The sequence below is a fragment of the Populus nigra genome, chromosome 18 (genome assembly GCF_951802175.1).
Source record: "Populus nigra chromosome 18, ddPopNigr1.1, whole genome shotgun sequence".
In the NCBI taxonomy this organism is placed as follows: Eukaryota; Viridiplantae; Streptophyta; class Magnoliopsida; order Malpighiales; family Salicaceae; genus Populus; species Populus nigra.
Window position 1 is genome coordinate 7595813 of NC_084869.1, and position 22555 is coordinate 7618367.

The following is a 22555-nucleotide window of genomic DNA, read 5'->3' on the forward strand; positions in this document are numbered from 1 at the left end:
ATCAGTTCGTTTTATTAAATTGGTCTGGCCATTTCTCAAAATGGTGAGACCATTTTCAACACTAGAAAAATAGACATTTTCAGTGTAAAACCTTTCTTCTTTTATCTTTTTAAATCCTTTTCTTTTCTTTTTCTTTTTCTTATTTTATTCCACTATAATAATTTTGATTGTATTATTATTTTAAATTTATGTCAGGGTTTATATTCTTCCCTTATAATAAGAAATCTCATCTTCAAAATTTAATTCATATGTGTATCTGAAAATAAGTCTAGGTGCTTTTTCTTTATCTCTGACTCTCGTTCCCATATTATCTCTTCGTTTTGAGAACTTTTCCAAAGTATCTTTCCCTTAGGAATTATTTTATTTTGGAGTTTCTTCTTAATTCCATCTAATATTTATTTTAAACGTACTTCTAAAGTAAAGTCCTCCTTTATCTCTAGCGGAACTTGTGGCAACACACAAATAAGATTAATCTCAGCCTTCTAAAGTAACAATACATGTAATATAACATGTATATTTAATATATGCGGTGGTAAAGACAATCTATATGCAACATGACCTATCCTTTGAACTATCTCAAAAGGACAAATATATCTAGGGGCCAATTTTCCTTTCATCCCAAACCATATAATATGCTTCCACAGTGCAACTTTAAGGAACACTCAATCCCCCACTTCAAACTTGAGGGGCATTCATCTTTTATCCATATAGCTTTTCTAATTATCATGAGCTTTTTTCATTTTATATTTTATGATCTTCACTTTCTATATAGTAATTTGCACCAATTTTAGACCATTTAATTTCTTATCACTTACTTCTTCCCAACAGACAGGAGTTCGACACTTTTTTTCATATAAAGTTTCATAGGGAGCCATACCCACAGTAGCCTAGTAGTTATTATTATAAGTGAACTCCACCAATGGTAGGTGATCCTTCCAGTTTTCTCCAAACTCCAATACACACGATCTCAACAAATCTTCTAAGGTCTAAATGGTTCTTTCTGATTGTCCATCCGTTTGAGGATGAAATGTAGTACTCATATTCAAATTTGTCCCTGGAACACGCTGGATACTTGGCCATAACTAGGATGTAAACCGAGGGTCTCGTTCAAATACTATAGACACTAGCACTCTATATAATTTTATTACTTCATTCATGTGCAATCTTGCTAACTTATGAATTAAATCTGTTATCTTTATAAAATGGAATAAAATAGATTTTGTTAATCGATCCACAATAACCCAAATTACATCATTATCCCTCTTCCCTCAAGGTAATCCAGAGATAAAACCCACAGTGATGTCCTCTCATTTCCACTCAGGTATCATGAGTGGTTGTAACTATCCAACAAGTTTTTAATGCTTTACTTTTACTTGTTGGCATACCCCACACTTAGCCACATATTCTATAATTTCTATCTTCATGTTTGGCCACCAATAAAACTCCTTCAAATCATGGTACTCTTAGAACTACTATGATTTTTGCATGTATTTTTTTACATTTAATTACCAATTTATTGAATTCATGAGAACTTGATCAATATTTCAATAACCTTTAAAATTTTAATTCATGAGAATTAATGGTCAATATTTTGATATAAATATTGGACCTACAAGTAGGCTGACATTGAAATACCAAAAGTTGACTAAAACATTCCTAGAATTATTTTAGGTATTCATCAATTTTAATTAGGAGTATTTTTTATCACAATATACAAGTTATAGAAAACTGTTTCGCCTTCCAAGATAGGCGAACCTTGTTAAGGAACCTACATGGACTCTTCCTAAAATAATTTATTTGGGCATACGAGCCCATAATGAATTCAAAATGCAAGATTTATTCATGAATGTTTTAAGCCATAGATAAATCATCGGTTAAGAGCCCATCAATACCTTTAAGCCACATCTAGATCACACAATGAAATTACCTCAGGTAAGGTACTTTAAGGATATTAATACTTTTCCTAGCCACAACCAGTCTTTTACTGTTGCGATATCGCAGTCGCACAAATTAATTACCCTAACTTCAAACATAACACACAAGATAATATAAAGCAAGTAAGGGGTCGATCCCACGAGGAAGGTTCAAGTCATATTTTTATGCTAGATGATATGCAATTTGGGGGGGGGGGGGTTGGACATTATCTAGGCTAAAGCAAAAGAAAACAAAAAAACTATCAAACAAAATTTAATAAAATCAGAAAATTATCAAAAGAACAAACCTTGGTCACAAACACACATCCACCTACAGAAATCAGAACTGATCATGGAAATGAAACATCAATTTGTATTCTGAATATTTATCTCTTCTTAACATTGGTTAGTTAACGGATCCGCTGTATAACTAACGCTAACCATCAAACAACCACAGTGTTCGCACTAGTAATTTAATTCAATGGCAGCCTTAAGAACTATATAAGTTGATTAATCAAGAAAACATAAATGTCCGCAGTCTATGTTTGATTTGATTAAATGTTCTCCCTAAGATTAATAACGTAGATCCGCCATAACTATTAAACTCAGTTGCTTCACAAGTTCATATACCATAACTCCGGTTTTGATATCAAACTTAGCAATAGATTGTCTACAATAATGACTTAGAGTCTACTTTAGCAATTAAAATAAACAATCATAGGAATAATAAGCATAGGAGAACAAACATATTTATTATATAAACTGAAAAGAAAAGGTAAAATAAATCTCACAGTTCTTGAAATCTGAAGGTTTCTGTGTCCTTGCAACCAAGAAAAAGTGTTTAGCCTTGCATGTTTGTTGAAAAATTAATAAAAAATAAGGAAGAATGTATGATTTCGAGTTTCTTAGAGGAAGGGGGTGTTTTTCTCTTCTTGGCTGGCTGCCCCCTTTCTCTTCTCTCATTCTTTTTATATCCTAGGAAACCCTAGTCTCTATTTTACAAAATAGTCCTCGCTTAAGTAGGTTGTTTACATTTAAGTACTTCAAAAACTATTTTCCTAAAAAATGAGAAATAGCCTTGCATGAAATCTTCAAGCTTTGACTTAGAGGAGCTAAATTGCTGAAATAAAAACTTGGATATCGTTTAGATGCTTCGGAACGTAATTTGGACTCGTTTTTTCACAAAACTTGTTTGCTGGCAAAATTCAGTTGTTATCTTTGAAAAATCATATCTACCTTATATGACATCATTTTGGCTGAAATTTGGAGAGTTTATAGGTCTTTGAGTCAAGAATCCAAAACAATTGAGTTTGCATCAATTGGACTTCTGTAGCTCTAGATATTCAAGTCGAAATGACCGAAGGTCAACATTGGCAGATTGTGAGATTTGACTTTGAAGGTTGTGATTTCCATGCTCTTTCTTATTTTATTTTCTTGCCTTAGATGTACAGAAAGGTATGGATGTTAGATTTTTAATGCCACTGGAATCATTTTATTTCAACCTCTAGAGCTTATGCTCTGCACAAAACATCGATTGAAGGTCAAATCTGCCAATTATATCTAATTTACTTATTTTTGCATCTTTCATCCAAAAGTGCCTTCAAAACATAAAACAAAGAATATCAAGGCATTTTACATATAAAACATAGGCAAAACACTAGTTAAATGTGGGTGAAACTATCGAATAATATGGTTGCATCACTTACCCTAGAATTTCATATAAGACCAGTCCACTCGGATCTCCTAGTGATTTTGAACCAAACAATCAAGTGGCAATTCCTTGATCCAAACGTTGTAATGTCACGCACGCACGTGTGACAAACTATACTTCAATTTTATTTAATAATAATTCTATCTTTTGAAAATTTTAAATAATGAATGTTTTTATTTTGAATTATAAATTAAAGATGCTAAAAAAATTAATTATTGGATGATATTGAGAATATGAAAGTCTTGGAAGGTGTGACACTAAATTGGTGAAAATATAGGATGATGGAAAAGTTGAAATATTTATTTACAGGGTGTGAAAATATGATTAAGTCAATAACTTGGTAATGAAATAAATAGGGGAAATTTTACTAGAATTTTTGAAAAAAAAAATTCCCATACTTTCAGTGAAAATATAACATTTATACATGGAATATCATGGGATTAAATTTGGGGTTGTTACAATATGAACTCCAATATCAATTTAAACCAGCTATTAAAGGCCAAACTTTCATTTCGGAATGCAAGCTTTAACTGATTTTATTGTGGAATGCTCCTTCACCAGGCGATTCTCCACCTGAGGTTGAAACTAAAGTAGCAAAGGACCAATTCACCACTGAACCTTGGGCATTACATGTTAATAAAACATCAGACATGAATAAGAATGAAGCTGGACTTGTTTTGAATAGCCTTGGAGGGCAAGCCTTTAATTATACAATCTACTTAGAATTCTCATCCTCTAGTAATATAATAAAGTATAAAGCTCTCTTACCTCTGCTTAGTAGAGAGTTTGAATGCTGATCTACTTATGGTATTTAGTGACTCCCAATTAGTGGTGGGACAATGTTAAAAGATAAATGGAGCTAAGGAACCTTACATGGTAAAATACCAATATAAAGCTCTTTCACACATTAGATCAAAGATGAAAAGTTGATCTTTATCTCCAAAATTTGAGGTGAAGACAACAACCAAGTTGATCTCCTTTCCAAGCTTTCTAAGGGAAATTTGGTGGAATTGCCACCTTAGGTATGGATTGGAGAACCTATACAGGAAGAAAAACCAAATATAGAAGAAACAAGTAGCATGGTGGTGGTCATACAAGAAGCTATATGAGAAGATTGGAGAACCCCTCTCAAGTAATACTTGCTTAATAGGGAACTACCAGCAAACAGGATAAAAGCCACTAGGCTAACTAGAAGAGTTGTACGGTATTGCTTTTAGAGTGGTGAATTACATAAAAAGTCTACCACCTCTTCATTGTTGAAGTGCATATCATCTAAGAAAAGTGAATATATGCTTAAAAAGATCAATAAAGGGATATATGGACTTCATATAGGAGCAAGAGCCTTGGTAGCCTAAACAACCCGATGAGATGGATCATTTAGAGTGATGAGAGTGATCAAGTCTAACACTTATCAATTATAAGATGAAGAAGGAAAAAACCTTCCACATGCATTGCATTTTAACCACTTATAAATACACTTCAATTGAAGTCTCAAATATTATCTCTATATCTTTAGGATTTTCAATCAGATATATCTTTAAAATTTATGCGTCCTGTTTAAAACTTAATGAAGTATTTACTCTTAATTTTTCTCCTGTTTATTTCTCCAAGTTAATTTTAACTATAAAGGTGAACTTATCTTCAATTATCCCCTTATTATTTTCTCCAAAGTTTATAGATACAACTATTTTATCCAAAGTAAGATTGGATTAATTCTTCATTACCATCTCCATATCTCCATGTTATTATTGCCAAAGTTTAGTCAATTTTCTTGAAGGTTTGTTTATTTGGTTATTTTCTTCAAAGATTAAATTAAATCTCTATGGAAATCTCCACACCTCCATATTATTAATTTTCTTGAAAATTTATTTCTCCATGTATGAAATTCTAAGTCAAAATAATTGATAAAACACAATATACCGTGATCTAGGTTAGGATTGGTCAGATCAAACTATCCTTTAGTTCGGTCAGATCAAACTACTCTAGAAGTTCAGTTGGACCAAAATACTCTTAAAGTTGGCCAGGCTGAACGAAGTCTATAAACATTGGTTTTTTTTTTGACCGAGCTATTATTTAATCCAACTTAAAATTTTTGTTAAGTTGGATTATTTTTCTTGTTACCCCCAATGGTCAATCTCCTATAAACTATCAATCTCCAAGTCATACAAAAAAATTCCAAGAAATTCCATCTTTTTTTTATTCATTGTAAAACCATGCACACCATAATATTACATAAAAACATATCAAACATAATTCAAATGCTACAAGATAGAAAGACTATTTATGATTTCCTACTCCTCTAGCTCATTAGACGAATATTTCCTTTTAGAGGTTACTTGAGCTCTTATTAGTTAAAGTTCATCAAAAGGAGGCACATTGCCATGAATTAAACGAGAAAAGTCTATACTGATGCTTCAGGACCTATTATATCAACCAATCTATCCTCCAATGTTGTTTTTAGTGTTGGATCGGTGTCATAAACTGTCTCAAATTCAAAGTGATTTTCTCCTAGTGATTGCCAATGATTCTCCATGTAATCGTACCACCTCACTTTGAGCCTATGCTAGTTTTTTTTGTACACCAGTTAGTGCACTTTAAGCATCAAATAATATTTTCTCAAGATCTTTAATTCACCTTTTGTAGTCAGTCCTTCTTGCTTAGATTCCATTATGGCAGCCATGAGAGAGGTAAGCTTTGCATAGAAAGTATATATATTTTTTTATATATATGGAGCGATATGTTGATTGTAACTCTGCTTGAGCCTGTTTCTCCTAGTATGTGGTAATCTCTTAACGAGCTTATTTCAAAAAATTAGTTACATGCTCATGCTCTCCATCTTATATTTGGAAAGGTAATACTTGCCTTTGGAAATTCTAACAAAAAATAATAATTTGTTAGCAATGATAAAAATTATATAGGATTATGATAAAAGATCAACAAGCTTTTACTCACCTAGAAAACATCATTTAGGTTATTGGATAATATGTTACACATGCTACCTTTTCTAGACCACTGAATATCTTAAGGAAATTGTGTTATTCTTGTCGTATGTGTGCGGCGTCGCGGCGATCGCCCACCACCCTCAATCATCAGGTGTGGTATGTCTATCTATTCTAGAAAACACGGTGAGACAAGGAATTCGTTGTCTCTTAGCGGTGAAAAATAGAATGGGAGTCGCCATCTAGTATTTTGGTTACTAGGAACCCTAACTAGTCTCAGAGATTGGGTACGGAGACTGGTTGCGTAAAGGGAAGGTATCAACACCCCAAATACGCCCCACCTAAGGTAAGCTGCATTGTTTTATTGTCTGATAAAAAAATCTAAGGTCTTATCATGTTGGTCTGTCTAGGGTTCAAGAAAAGTCCTCCTTAGTAAGGAGGTTCTTATCTTATGAGGTAAAAACGTAACCGGTCTAATGTCTATAAAAGAACTACCTTTTTAATATCGGGAATATATTTTATGTATAAATTCCTAATCCCAGACATAAAACAAAACAAAATATTTTTTTTTTATTTTTTTTGAAATATTGGTCAAGTTCTCATGACTTTAATAAACTGGTTATTAAAGCCAAAATGCATGCTATATATATATATATATATATATATATATATATATATATATATATTTGAAGTTTTCTTTGTTATAAATATATACAATATGAGTTTTTTTAGCTTTGAGAGACTTGGCCGTATGCATGAAAATAAAAGTTTTTTTTTTAAATCGGGTATTTTTAATACTAGATTTGTATTTTTATGATATAAAAATACAAACCAATCTTAGTCTAAATGACGTAGAAAAATCCATGGAAAATCACAATTTTTTTTAAAAATATAATATATAATTAAAAAACACACAAAAAAAGAGAGAAAAAATAATAAATAAATAAAATAAAATGGACTGGGCTGGGCTGGGCCTGTATTGGCCTAGCCACAAGGCTGGACTTAGCCTAGCTGCGTGAGCTGGGCTGATGTTCCAGCCATTAGTTAACAGGGCTAGACTCAGCCCAGTCGCGTGGGCTAGGCTGATATTCCAACCAGCATAAAACAGGGTTGGACTCAGCCCAGCTGCGTGGGTTGGGCTAATGTTCCAGCCATTAGTTAACAAGGCTGGACTCAGCCCAGCCGCGTGGGCTGGGCTGATATTCCAGCCAGCATAAAACAGGGCTAGACTCAGCCCAGCCTATATGGCTAGGCTGATGTTCCAGCTCGGAGCAAAAGGGGCTGGACTCAGCCCAGCCGCATGGGCTGGGCTGATGTTCCAGCCCGCTAGAGAAGTAAAGACCCATGACTGGTTATTGTGCATGAGCATAGTAACTAGTTAATTAATTAGCCGGTTACTGTGCGCACAGTAACCGGCTAATTATTTTCTTCTTGCATGCAGAACGTGCATAATGCACATTCTGCAGGCAAGAAGATGAATTATGACCGGCGACTATGGGGGGAAGGAAGAATTACCTGAGGCGGTGATCTCGGATGGTTGAGTTGACGGTGGGGTTGGTGACTGTTCTCGATGGCGCTGCGGTGGCGGTGACAGTGAAACTCGGTGACAGCAACGGCGCTTCCGCTATGTAGAGATACCAATCGGTGTCCTCTTCCCCCGTTGGTTTATACTTTATATCCTTTTTCTTCCTTCTCCCTGACTGTCTCTCTCGGTTTCCCTGTCGATATCCCTGGTTTTTTGTGTTTCTCAGTTTCGGTCGTTTCTCTCTCTACACAGTCGGTTTCTCTCTCTCAGTTTCCCCCCTTTTTCTGCCGTTTTTCTCCTTTTTTTTTCATTCTCTTCTGCGTTCGGGTGGTATTTTTAGAGGCAGGGGGAGCGGGGTCGACCTTGCCCCATCCCATCACAGCCCATGCATGGGGTGCACGTCGCCTGCTCTGCCACGACGCCGATAGTGGTGGCCAATGGAGGCGTCGCTTGCGGGACACGACTGCTCTGGCATCTCATCATGAGATGGGTGGCGTCTGACTTCAACTCTAAAGCACGTGGGAGGAAGAGACAAGGGGAAGAAAACAAAACTTTTCTTCCCTTACTGCATGTCTAGGGGAAGAAGAAGAAGAAACAGTATTGCCTCAAAACGGCACCGTTTCGTCCTTTTTTTTTTTAAAGCCGCATGAAACGACATCGTTTTGCTTAAAACCCGCCGTTTCATTTAAATGAAAACTGGCACCAAAGCGCCAGATTTCAAGCCAATCCTTCAATTTAAGCGCGTTTTGCATTTTGGTCCTTGGTCTCGGATTTCTTCAATTAAGTCCCCAATTGGCCATCAAACTTCAATATTTATGCAATTAAGCCCATGATTTGACCAAATTAACTCTCAAAAATTATAATTTGACCCCAGAACTTTAATTTCTTCCAATTAAAACCCAAATTAACTCCAAAATCAATTTTTCTTACAATCAAACCTTCCATAAATTCAATTAAACCTTCAATATAATTTAATTGAGTCCACCAACATCTAATTTTAGACTTTTCTTTCTCAAATTGAATTTTCTTTGTCAACAGGGCTATCATCAGTCAATAAAATACTGCCAAAATTTAATTTTTGTATTTTTAAACCTCCCTAACCAAATTTTGACTATTTTCTGAGCGTTTTGGCATCCTCTTTTCACTGTTATATTTTTTATAATAGTTTTTTGATTTTTTTGTATTATATTTTTTTTAAGAGAGAGGAAAAAATGTGAATTGGGGAATAACCCAAAAATAGGTTATGACAATTCTGACGACAATATTTACATTTTGGCCATAGTTATCAATAGTTGAAAGATTATCCCTAAAAAGTGAAGTCATGGCATCTTTCTCTCTATTAGTATATATCACTTCTCTAGGAGGTTGAAGTCCTATCAAAGAGGGTTCCTCAAGCATAGAGCCATAACCACTAGCAATCATATAACTCATAAATTTCTAGATGAAAAGATGATGAAACCATAAAAGAGGAATAGAAAAAGAAGTGCCAACAATAATACCACTACTTTGATTTATATCAATTTCTAGATGAAAAGGTGATGAAACCATAAAAGAGGAATAAAAAAAGAAGTGCCAACAATAATACCACTACTTTGATTTATATCATTAGGGATGTTCATAAGAACTGTCGAAGTATTCACAGGACTAATAACAACATGATTTTAGGAAATAATATCAACAGGGCTTGACATCGGACTAGGTAAGGGTGTAATTGTCATGGGAAAGTTAGGATCCATATGTTGGGAACTACATCTTTTCTTGCTCCTCAGATATAGAGCATACATGCTCCTCGCTATTCCCATATCAATATTGGTGTCCATTTCACCACTCTTCTGTTGAGTCTCACATAATACCTCTACTTTAAGTTTTTTTGTAGTCTCTTCATCCTTTTAAGCTTCGTCCTTCTAAGATTCTTCCTCTTGAGATTCTTCTTCTTGAAACTCTTTCTCCTTCTCTTATTCAGAGAATGATGATGAGGATGATAATGAGGTATTTGAGGCTTGTTTTTTTTTTTTTGTTCTTTAAGTGTCTTAAAGAGTGGGGCTCACTTGTATACAACATAGATAAAATAACAGTAATGCAGTATAGAATACCAGGAAAATGACCAAATAAATTTTGTACCATATATATTGTCTTTTAGAGAATACTCTTTCGATAACCGAATGAGGTAATATTGACAGTTGTCAGCAAGATTTCGGAACACATTCTCTTTATTTTGACTCAAAGGAGGAGTAACTTTATCTACAACAAAAACTCTTCAAATTAGAGAACATCCCCATACTTTTTTAGTAGAGGTTATAGAACTATTATAACTCATTATGATCCAATCACTCCTTTAATTGTTTACTAACAGTGACTTGCCTTGAAAAATATCTTTCAAAGGATTTTATGTTCTTCTTTTAGAAATGCTATATTAATATTTAAATAGGTTAATAGTGAGATTTTAACCTTTAAGTCTTAGATATTTGTAAAAAGGTGTTACATTCATCCATCCTTTCGAGTGCAACTGACTTATAAATAGGTTATAGTAGAAAAATATATCTTTAACAAAACTATATAAGGGAAAGAAATATCCAAACTTAAACATGCATATAGGTGTTGCGATCTCAATATTTTTGGTTCCTACCTTTAGTGTTTTACTTAGTCTTTCATGGGAATGTGGAGTCCTAGCATTATACCCTACTCTTATGTTAAGCGTTAGTTGATTAATAGCATTATTAGCTACTATTGTTACCAATTTTTGGGTTCCCACACAAAAAAATAAGAAAATACAAAAAAATATATCAAAAAATATTCGAAAAAAATCCAAAAAAATAATAGGAGCAAGAAAAGGATGTTGGAATGCCGAAAAAAAAGCCAAAATTGGTTGAGGAGGTTCAAAAATACAAAAAGTTGAAATTTGACAGTATATCGTTGACTGATGAGAGCCCTGTTAACAAAGAAAATTCAATTTTAAAAAATTATGTTCAAAATCAGATGTTTATAGACTCAATTAAATTTTATCTAAGGTTTAATTGAATTTATAGAGGGTTTGATTGTAAGAAAAACTTGTTTTAAGTCAATTTAGGCTTTTATTGGAAGAAATTAAAGTTCGGGGGTTCAATTATAATTTTTAAGAGTTGATTTGGTCAAATCAGGAGCTTAATTATATAATTATTGAAGTTTGATGGCCAATTAGAGACTTAATTAAAACAATTTGAAACCAAGCACCAAACCAGAAAAAATGCTAAAATCAAGGGATCCAATTACAATTTTTTCGGGGCCTTGATTACAAAATTATAAAAACATCTAAGGACCAAATCAAAAATATCCATTTGAAATTTAAAAAAGGCGTAGAAACTATTCATTGTCTTTTTTGTTAGCAATGAAGACAGGAGAAGATAGTGGAGCTGCAATGAAGGGAGGCATGTCTCCCGGCTGATATTCCTCACCACCAAAATGCACGCCAGTTGTTACCACGTTCCTACCATAATGCATGCATCCTCTGGACCGAACAAAGAGGAGAAAAAAAACATAGGGGGAAAGAAGAGAGAAAAGGAGAGCAAATAGAGAGGTGAGCAGAATAAAGGGGGAAAGTAGAACAGAGAGGAGAGCAGAACACAAGGGAGGAAAAAAAAAAGAAGATAGAGGAGGCATAACGAGCAGTACAAGAGGAGAAACAGAAGCACGCAAAAGGCAAGAGGAAGAAGAAGAAAATACAAAAAAACCGAAGCAATGTCCCCTGCTTACCACCACCCGTCTTCCTCTTCGCCGCCACAAACAACATCGCTAGCACCAGCAACACCTCCACGAAGCCACTGCAAAGAGGCAAGAACACTGTTGACGGGAGAAACGAAATATAGAGGAACAGACAGCACCGCAAAGCAGAGGTGAGAAGAAAGAGAAGCAACGTCTGCCACCATAACCGGCTGCTGCGACAACAACGCCATCGTGAGCCCAGCTACCAGAGCATATCCATTCCAGGTAACACTCTTCTCCTTCTTCTCGTCTACCTAGTTGGTCCTTTGCATGCAGAACGTGTACTATTCACATTGCTACAACAAGGAAATAATTAACCGGAAGCACAGTAACCAGTTACATGTATTTTTTAAAAAACAATTCTTCAAAAAAAATTATTTAAAAAAAATATGTGATTTTCCGACAATGTTTTTCTGCATTTTTATCAATATTGGTTTGTATTTTTATATTGTAAAGATACAAATCCGGTATTAAAATACCCAATTTTCATCAAATAAATAAATAAATAATGTTTTGTTTTCATGTATACGACCAAGTCTCTCTAAAAAAAATCATATTGTATCTTCATAAAAAAAAGGTTTTAGCATGCATTTTGGCTTTAATAATCAATTTATTAAAGTCATGAGAACTTACCAATATTTTAAAAATTCTAAAAAAATTATTTTGTTTTCTTTTAATATTTAGGGTTACGACTTTATACGTGAGATGTATCCCGGATATTAAATCTTTTGTTAACGTTAGAACAGTTAGGTTTTACCCGATAAGACAAAGACCTCCTTATCGAGGAGAACTTTTCTTAAATCATAGACGGATCAACAACTAGAAAACATGACAAGACTTTAGATTTTATCAGACAATAAAACAATGCGGCCTACCTTAGGTAAGGTGTATTTGGGGTACTAATACCTTTCATTTACGCAACCAATCCTCGTACCCAATCTCTAAGACCAGTTAGGGTTCCTAGTTACCAAAATACTAGGTGTTGACTCCCATTCTATTTTTTCCACAGATAAAAGACAAGAATTCTTGTCTCCCCATATTTAAAAGATAGATGATAGATATATTTTGAAAGTAGATGTTTTCGCTGCAATGCCGTACACGTGCAACAACTGCAATGCTCTTATATGGGTCATGAGGTTGAAGTGGGTTAGGTGTAAATGTAGAAGACAGACGCACCCTATAATAAGATTTAGCCCTCATGTTTCCACTAGTAGAAGTACCAGCTCTAAAGTTACCTTAACCAAAGATTTTGCTTTTTTATCCAGCTAGACATCTTAAAACCAAATGAGTAAGGTTCCTTATTTGGTTCCTTGTCACATAGAAAAATCAAGAGAAAATGAGTAAGGTTCCTCACCTATGTCTTTTCTAACAAAAGATTCATCACAAGAATTTCAAAAGAAAGAAGAATGAGATGTTGAAGTGGAGAAGAAGAAATTATTTTTTTTATAACAATGATTTCACCAACAACTATTATAGTGATTCTAGCATGCCCACATTAAACAATGATACATGTACCAAGATTTATGAGATAATTATCATCATCATAATAGACCAAGTTCTCTATCATTGTAACATACATATCTATGTGAAAGATGTCCAGTGATTCATGACATGGATGCACACTTTAGTTCCTACCAATGAGATTCCTTAGATAATTGTCACCATTATAGTGGACCAAGTTCTCCAATCTTATCATATACACAACCATGTGAAAGATGTCTTGTGATTCCTAACATGGATATAGACTTTAATTCCCACCAATATTAGTCATAATATCATTAGTTTCCCTTGTAATTTCTTGTTATTCCTTGTATATATATAATTTGTTTCTCCCCTGTAGCACATGACTTTATGATAAAGTAATTATTTAACAACACTGAGTTAAAATTTACTTTAAAGGACAATTGATGATGATAAGATAAAATTGTGAACTTGATTAAGCCTTGGCCCAACCAAGCCCTCATACTTGGTTGGGTCTTGGCCCAACCAAGCACCCACATTCAGTTGGGCCTTGGCCCAATTGAGGTTCAACATTCAGTTGGGCCATGGCTCAACAACTGTTTAGGCTGAGGTATAACCAAGTTCTTTTTTTTCCTTTTTTTTTAATCATAAGCTACGAGTCTAGGATAACTCTATTTGGAGATATAACAAAGGAATATGATCGCCACCTTAGGGGATGAAAGATTTTTTCTTGGTATCTAGATTTTTTCATGTTTTTCTAGTTATAAAATGCTAGATTTTAGCAAGAGAAAAGAGACTCTCAATGAAGACAAGACATAGAAAAATTATCAGACCTCTTTTTATTCACTTTCTTTCCATTATCACTGTATAAAAACCTTAAACTGATTTTGACATCATAGGTTTTTTTAGCAAATAACAACTGCCATCCATACAACAATCATATCCTCAAAGAAAGCTCAAATTCATTAATGAAGTGAGTTTCAAGTGATGAAAAGTTTATTCCTGGAATGATTGGCATAAGTGGAGTTCGATCGGATCCATATTTTTCCAAGACTAAAAAATCCCAGAAGTTATCGGGGGAGTAAAGTTACATGCATATCTTTTAATCATCCCATGATTTCAGTTTTTTTTTTGTAACAATGCTCTCTCTTCAAAGTTTCAAAACAGAATGGAATTTTCTATTGTGCATGAGTTTTCTATTTTCTAATTAAATTAAAGTAGTAGTTTTATTTGGTTGTTTGACGAAACAATCAGCTGTGTTAATAATTCGCTTCTCAATTCAAGTGATGGATCCAGAAGCAAATTTTATAGAACATTTTCTGAGAAAAAAAAGGAAACAGTACTCTACATTTAATATTCTTACACTATACAAATAAATATAAAAGCAAAACAAGATGTAATTAAGGGGAAAAATATGAAAACATTAAAAATAGAAACAGGACAGACCTTCCATTGCATCACAGTTTGCTCAACTAAATGGATAATTTTGCCTTTCCAAACTTCACACATGCTTGTGATCTCACTCTCATGTCACCTCCATTTCACCTATCGTGCTTTCCATGCATCAGTACAGATTTAACATGCGCAAAATGTTGACGAGGTTGTGGAATCCTGAAGGGAGATCACAGTTTCGAAAGCACCGACCAGAGCTTTCACCTTACTCTTCCTGTTCTCGACAAGCTTACATGCAGTCTCCTCAATCATGTTATTTAACAAACTCTGCACAATTTTCTTTTCTTGCTCATCTTTGCGTCTCAAAACAATTTTCTCAGATTCCCTTTTAGCAATATTAGCTTCACCTTCACAAACTTCTTTGTTCTTAAGGTTGTTCTTGCTGGTATCAACTTCACCCATCTGACCATCGTTAAGAGCTCTTCTCGTAAATTTGAGTCTTTTTGAAGTGCTATTTTCAGGATGAAGTTCAAACACCTTTCCTGACCTAAAGCTCTCCTTTATGGCTGCGGAATTTCTGTCTGTAGTGCAAAATACTCCACCCTTCCTAGGCCTAGTCTTAGATGGAAGTTTGTTTGCAACTGTGTTCATAGTATCACTTTCATGGTATTCACAGGAGGCACTGCTATGGGAAGACTTGAATAACGCCGAAGAAGATAAGGGTGGTCGACGGCTAACTCGAGTTGTTACATCCTTAATATGTCTAATGAAATTCTTCTCAGTGGATTGAGGCAGCTGAGTAGCATGAATTCCTTTTCTAGGGCGCACCAAGATCTTCCCAGCAGGAGGTGCAGACAACCCAGCTTTGAGAGTTCCATTTGGAGACAGTTTCATAGCTTTGTTCTCATAAGTATCTGTTTCTGCTTTTACAACTTTATTTTGGCCCTTCGGTTGAGAAACTCTTTTCACAGAATGTTTGGGAATCACAGAAACAACTTTCTTGACAGATGAAGAAAGAGTTGGTCGTACCAACACCTTCTTCTCACCAGCATCTTTTATCTTGACAGGTAATGAAAGCTGTTCTGATAGTACAATTTTTTTCTTAGTTGATGATGGAACTTTTGTTCCAATGACAACAGGAACACTGGAGTCGTGTCTTTTTGAACCAGGAGATGGAATACAAACAACAGAAAAAGTTCTTCGTCTTTCTGCTGAAGTCACTGTCTTCTTCGTCTCCCTGCCTTGCTTTTCTGGGATCCTCTTTAATATGGGATTGCTTGTCTTTGTTTCTGAATCATTTTTTATTCCATATTTGCAATAATCATGGCACGAACCAGTTGAAGATGCGAGATAGCGGGAAAGAATCCTCACTCTAGAGTAGGGGATAGTTATATCCCCACTGGAGTACCTTCTTGTATGAACACCTTCGGGCTTAGTGTTCTCTGAAATTACTGGAGTAGAAGAATAATTCTCGTGGGTCGGAAAGACAGAATCATTCTCTAGAATTATTGACATTGAATTCCTCTCTCTGATCGCATCCATGCTGTTTTAAATCATTGCAGCTGAAATAAAAAAGGAAAATTCCCAGCCCTGCAGCAGAGTGGAACATTTTCAATCGAGTGAGACACAGTTATGGAGAAGACAAAGCAAACTAAAAGGTAAAACTTCACACTTTTTTTTCTCTCTTGGAATATTGAAGAGAGAAACGAATCACTAAGCTTATCAATATTTACAAAGACAATGAATTGTATCTTATTTCTTCAATATGTATATCATATCTGTTTTGTAACGAAAAACAAGAATCAGAGATAATGAGCAGTTAAAATATCGAGTTTTTATGACATCACCAGGCTTTCAACCTCAGAAAATCAAACACAAAACAAAGATTTTTATGTAAAATTAATAGAATTAATCGAACCAGCTATGAAAAGCAATGTATTGAAATACGTAATAAATTCTCAAAGCAATAAAGATGTCAAACAATCACAACACCCCCCCTGGACACAACAGCGATGAAATTACGAACAGAATTCTTCTTGTCTCATCTTTTGTCAGTTTTCCCTTCCATCTCAGACATGCGTACAAAGAATATTATCATCTATCTGATGAGATTATTAACGAGATCTTGAAAGCACCAGACAAGCGTATGCAGAGATCTAAAAAATCTCTGCCCCTTGAGACAGAGAGGAGAGGGAGATGAACATATATTTAGGCAAAAGCACTCGGTGTCAAAAACAATAATTTCATTGGCTATGGAGATGGCTTCAGTATGGGAATGTCTGCTGGGAAGATACAGGCTCTAAAATTAATGAGAGACCAGAAAATATTGCAAAGATGGCTAATAATTGATTTAAAAAGGATCATGATTTACATCAACTATCAAGAAAAAGAAATGAAAACCAAGTCATACCTTCTTCTCCTTTCTCCGCAATGTTTCTCTAAACCAAGAGCTCAAGAAGATATAAACAATGGTTGCAATGCATGCGACTGCTGAATTTCTGGGGCCAGGAGAAACGGAAAAGGCGCGTTTTGCAGCCTTCCCAGGAGGGTGCTGCTGCTGCTGCTGCTATTGGCACACCTAATGACAGAATAGATTTAACTAAAAAGACCAAAATATCCTTCATGCCTTACCTTAAAAGCCCTTCAAGAAAAGTCTGTTTCTGTTTAAAAATAGAAAAAAAGGCACTGCCTATAGACATTTTCTGGTCTTTTTATAAATTGATGGTGTTTATAAGTGTGGTAATAGTTACTTTTTTAAATAATTTTTATATAAAAATATAATAAAATAATTTTTTATGTTTTAAAATTTATTTTTAACATCCAGCACATTAAAAAAATTAAAATAACATTAAAACAATTAAAAAAACATTAAAAAATCAAAATTTTTTATAAAAAATAAGTTAAACTGAAGTGGAAAACAATCACTTCATATATTTTATGGATGCACGTGAAGCTAAAACACATATGCTTAAACCTTCCATCTTACCAACAATTAATTTGGTTTTTACCACCAAAGGGATTCTCTTGCTTTCGCTCAATCCCTTCTCTATCTTATTCTGTTAACGTATCTTCACAACTTGGATCCTATTTTGGCCTTCGAGTCCTCAAAGTTTGGAGCTCACAATCTAATTTGGGTTTCCTTTGCGTGCCACTGACGTCATCGACAAGACAGGATTGCAGTTTGTGATCCGCGAAGACATGCTAAGGAGAGAATGACAGAATGGCACTTCCGATCTGTAATTAATTAAGCAGTTAAACCATGAGAATTATAGTTTTTATTAGAAAATAATAAAATAAAATTATTCTCAAGATTTTAGAATTCGTTACATAAATCTAAAGTTATTTAAAAATTTAATTTTTTTAACTTTGAATAATTTTTTAAAAACTAGTTTGTCACAAACTACAAACTATCCAATTATTTAGCTTTAAATAGTAATTCATATGAATTACCGGTGAGAAATCTTCTAAATCCCTGTTTAGAAAAGAGTGATTGCTATACTTAGAATACTAATTCTCATTTTATATTTATGTAGTTTTTCTATCTAACTGACAACCTCGTAAAAATAAAAGACAATTTATTATTTATAAGAAAATCTGAAAAATTTTATAAATTAATAAAATATCAATTTATCACCTGAATAATATCAATGTATTAATTTAAGATAATTTTAGAAATTAATCCAATCAAGTCCTTACTTGATTTTTATACGTCTAGAAATATAATCTATGTATTAATTATATTCTAGACCTTAATTTCTAAAATATATTTTAATTAAGTCATACTTTATTAAATCATTCTAGTTTAATTTCTAACTAATGATTCTTAAAGTCTGTGCCCCATTATGTTACTAATATGTTGGTCCAAATATAAGTCATAATTCTAATTAAATAAAATTAGATAAATTAAATAATTTAATTTATTATCAATTCAATAATTAATTAATTTATATTTAAAGATCGGGTATATCGTTTAGCAACGTGTCATGATCAACAAAATATTAGAAAAGTTACTTGTAGTTTGACTTAATCTTTTAGTTACCGGTTTCTTAGTGTAATTAATATCCTTTCATCAATAATATTTCGATTTAACATTAAAAGCCTGTTTGGGAACTAAAATTTAATAAACCACGTTCCCAAAAATTTTGATTTTTTATGTTAAAAATAAATTTTTTATGTTTTCAAATCGTTTTGATGTGCTGATATCAAAAATAATTTTTTTAAAAAAAATATATTATTTTGATTCATTTTTAAGCGAAAAACATTTTGAATCGCAACAGCTACCACAATCCCAAACAGACCCTTAAGTATGAAGTATGTCAGACATATTAAATCATGTTTGTTTTTTACATGATAGTCATTGTTCATTTAAAGAAGATCTGAAACCTTTTTCAAATTTCATTTCACCTTACCCAAGGATTTCTCAGTCAATATTATTTGAGAACAGACGAAACATTTTTCCTAATTCACCTAGGGTGATAAATCATTTATTGATTACTCAAGTACCTTTATATAGTTTATGTTATATCCAATATCTGCCATTCCGTTACCTCGATTAAAATAATATGTAACAAGATCAAAGCATAAAATTCTTTATATAAGATAACTTGGTGATCTCAAGTCTAAGGATCATTTACACAACCGTCATATGAGCCTTTTTATAGACATAGATAATCTCTCCATATAGAATTCTCATGCAAGTTAATACAGTATACATGTCTTATGACAGATACCAATATATTAGTTCTAGGTATTTCTTATACCTCAACTTATAAAAATAACTGGTTCTTTTAGTAAAAAAAAAACATAATATGTATCGGTCTCTACGACTCTAATGAATATCTAATATTTAAAAGAGTATCGGCTAAGAACATTTTAGAAATAATATTTTGATGCAATAAAACTCTCATAATTATAACAATTTTATAATTTTCTTTGAATATCACTTTTGTCTCATAGACTTCATCTTTACTCTAGATTTATTAATATAATATTATATGAATATTAAAGATAAATAAAATTTTTATTAATAATAAATATGTATTAACATACATATAATAATACCATATATAACCGACCGCAACAAAACATATTAAACTAGAAATTAAAAAAAATTAAGAAAAGGAGAACATAACAACAACAAAACTACATTACATCTAACTTAATTAAGCTGTCGAAACTGTTCTAATTCTCGGTATATGCCCTTCATTATTTTAGAGTTCCTCCTGAGAGTAAACTGCATTTCTTAGCTAACCAAAATTACCTGCTTGCATTCTTTCTAGTGTGCTAACGGATTAGTAAAATCCAAAGAAACAATTGATCTACAGCTAAACCTGCTTAATGTTCACCAATATTCTCGAAACCAATGCCCACACAAGTGACCAACACCTACATTTTATATTGATGAACATGAAATATGCACAAGCACTTTTCAGGCAGCGGCAAATGACATCTAAATTAAACCACAAACCTTCACGTTTAAAAACTAAAGAAGCAAATTTTACAACACTCTGATACATATGTTAAAGTCGATTCAAGAGCACAATAACAGCAACAAAGTACTGCGAAGACCTTTTATGCTAAACTTACAAAGCAAATCTACTTTTCTGCTTGCAAAGAGCTTTGCTTACATGTACACCACAGCAAAATACTTGCAAGTCCAATAGAGGATCACTTAAGCTATTGCGATCAGGCACAAAAACAACCTCAGACCATCTTAATATTGGTAGTCATCTCATCTACACTACAGCGGCCAAACTTTTCTCAATAACATTTGTTATGATTGAAGGATTTCCAATATCCCACATGCTGGTCAGCATCTGATACAGGTGAAGTCATCACATTGGACCATGTAAGTTGATTGACAAGGTGGGCAGAGTAGTGGGGATGTCATGCTGCAATTATCAAGCTATCTATAATAGCAACTCAGGTGATGATTTCTCTGACCAGCCAATCCAGACTAGGTAAGGAAAAGTACAAGATGAGAAAAGAAGGGAGGGCAAACACAAGAGTGATGAGGATGTAGAGGGCTAAGATTGCGGTACTAGTGGGTATTGCATACAAAACAATCAGAAGAAACATGACGATTAATGGAAACTTAGCTGTCATGTGAGCAAAAAATACCAGAGACTTGCGGAGTGATAAGTGAAGTCTCTCAGCATTGAAGTAGCTAGGGTCGTGGTTAGGTAGGGATTGTTCTGAAGGGATTTGAACGCGCATGGCATGCCTGTTCCTTACTTGGGGGTTAACCTGATTTCCTGTGGTTGGATTATTGTTCAAGGGAGCGACAGGCTGATGATCACTGTGGATTGAGGAGAAAGATGACCTATCGCCATTCATGCTCTCAACCATCCACAAAAGAAAATAATTTTTACAAGGGAATCTGAGAATCCCCTTGTAAACAAGCCTGAATGATAACATATTACACCATGGACAAGAGATGAAAAACGGAAGCAGGATAGGTAGTGTGGGGAGTTTAACAAGGGCCCATTGCAGGCCTAGCACACAATTCTTACAGAGGCTGTGACCGCACCATAAAACATAAGGAACATTCTCCACAATATTGAAGGATTCCCAGCAAATTGGGCATTCCAATCTGTCCTCTCTGCTGCTGTTTAAAGAAGGTTCATCATCTGAGCACTGACCTGAAAGAGCTTGCCTTGGCTTTAAAAAGTCATGCTTCAACCTAATGGTTCCTCTAATGAATTTGGAAGCAAAATCCAACATTCTGTCTGAGAGTGAAAACAAGTAGTTAGACTCAGGAAAAAAATAGGTTTTTAACACACCAAGTTGAAGCAAGAAGAAACATTAACAGAACAGAGAGCCGCAAAGGTTATGAACTGGGTATGACCAAGAGTTGATAAGACCATAAACTTGAAAACATAACAAACTGGATCTATGAATGCTACCTACCAGCAACATGTATCAGTTTTGATAGAAGAAACTCTTGTTTGGAATTGGAACACCTACTTCAACAATTGAAGAAGCACCAACTACTAACAATTCGCATGCCATTTCTAATAATCTTCATATTTCTTTCATGAAACAAAATTTGCAGGAAAAAAAAACAGCAATAAGGAAATAATTATTCATCATTCTCAAGAACAAAAAGAAGAAGAAAGAATTATACATGGATTCAGAAAAATATTAACTTATGAATAGAAAAGTCTTGTGTTAGTATGCACAGATAGATTTCAGGAGATTTAAAATTAAAATTTCTTACCAACAAAAACAATTATTTTAAAGACCCAATTACCAATTAAAGAATTAATATACAAACTGAATTTACCTGACTGAGATAAATAATTCTTCACTGCTTCTGTTCTTGGTTTTTATATCCAAGAGTTGAGAAGGAGAGACGCGTCGAGTTTCAAATTCTAATCGCGACACAAGAGAAACATTTGAGGATGATGATTACCGGATAAACATTTGAGCATTGATCTCGAGTTGCATAAATTCGGATTACGATTCAGTTATCAAAATCTATCCAAAGCAAACCAAATAAAAACTCGGTTCTCAAATTTTGCAACCTATTTTTTTAGATTTAAAAAATAAAACTGGACTTATTATAGCATTCTCTCAGCCAATAAAAATATAAAAACTCTTAAAAGTCCAAGTAACTCTTCGGTTGTTAAACCATTCTTGTCATGCGAGTTGTTGATTAAAAGATATTTTGGAGGTTGTAGATGTTATTTTTTAAAATAATTTTTATTTAAAAATATATTAAAATAATATTTTATTTATTTATTAAAATTTATTTTTATATTAATATATTGAAATGATTCAAAAATATTTTAAAAAATTAATTTGAATAACAAAAAAAATTTAAATTTTAATAAAAAAACAGGTTCAATTTTTATTCCAAACGAGCATTAATTTC

General features: G+C 33.5%; 2 protein-coding genes across 4 annotated transcripts; both read right to left on the bottom strand.

Moving 5' to 3' along the window:
• Positions 1-14580: 14580 nt before the first annotated feature.
• Positions 14581-17210, bottom strand: LOC133677885 (uncharacterized). The gene is made up of 2 exons (XM_062100019.1): positions 17090-17210; positions 14581-16269 (listed from the first exon to the last, which is right to left on the bottom strand). Exon 2 carries the CDS (start codon positions 16219-16221, stop codon positions 14863-14865), a length of 1359 nt encoding a protein of 452 aa, XP_061956003.1. The 5' UTR covers positions 16222-16269; positions 17090-17210; the 3' UTR covers positions 14581-14862.
• A 2919-nt stretch (positions 17211-20129) lies between these two features.
• Positions 20130-22275, bottom strand: LOC133678151 (uncharacterized). 3 transcript variants are annotated; one of them, XM_062100371.1, is made up of 3 exons: positions 21965-22275; positions 21589-21710; positions 20130-21407 (listed from the first exon to the last, which is right to left on the bottom strand). In XM_062100371.1, the coding sequence occupies exon 3, from the start codon at positions 21400-21402 to the stop codon at positions 20602-20604; it is 801 nt and encodes a 266-aa protein (XP_061956355.1). In that variant the 5' UTR covers positions 21403-21407; positions 21589-21710; positions 21965-22275; the 3' UTR covers positions 20130-20601. The 3 variants fall into 3 exon arrangements, with proteins under 3 accessions (XP_061956355.1, XP_061956356.1, XP_061956354.1); XM_062100372.1 differs by lacking the exon at positions 21589-21710 and having other exon boundaries at positions 20130-21403; XM_062100370.1 differs by lacking the exon at positions 21589-21710 and having other exon boundaries at positions 21965-22274.
• Positions 22276-22555: the final 280 nt, after the last annotated feature.

Bases quoted from the DNA above. Each gene is read 5' to 3' on its own strand.
- LOC133678151 (XM_062100372.1), bottom strand. From the start codon at position 21,402: ATGTTGGATTTTGCTTCCAAATTCATTAGAGGAACCATTAGGTTGAAG.
- LOC133677885 (XM_062100019.1), bottom strand. From the start codon at position 16,221: ATGGATGCGATCAGAGAGAGGAATTCAATGTCAATAATTCTAGAGAAT.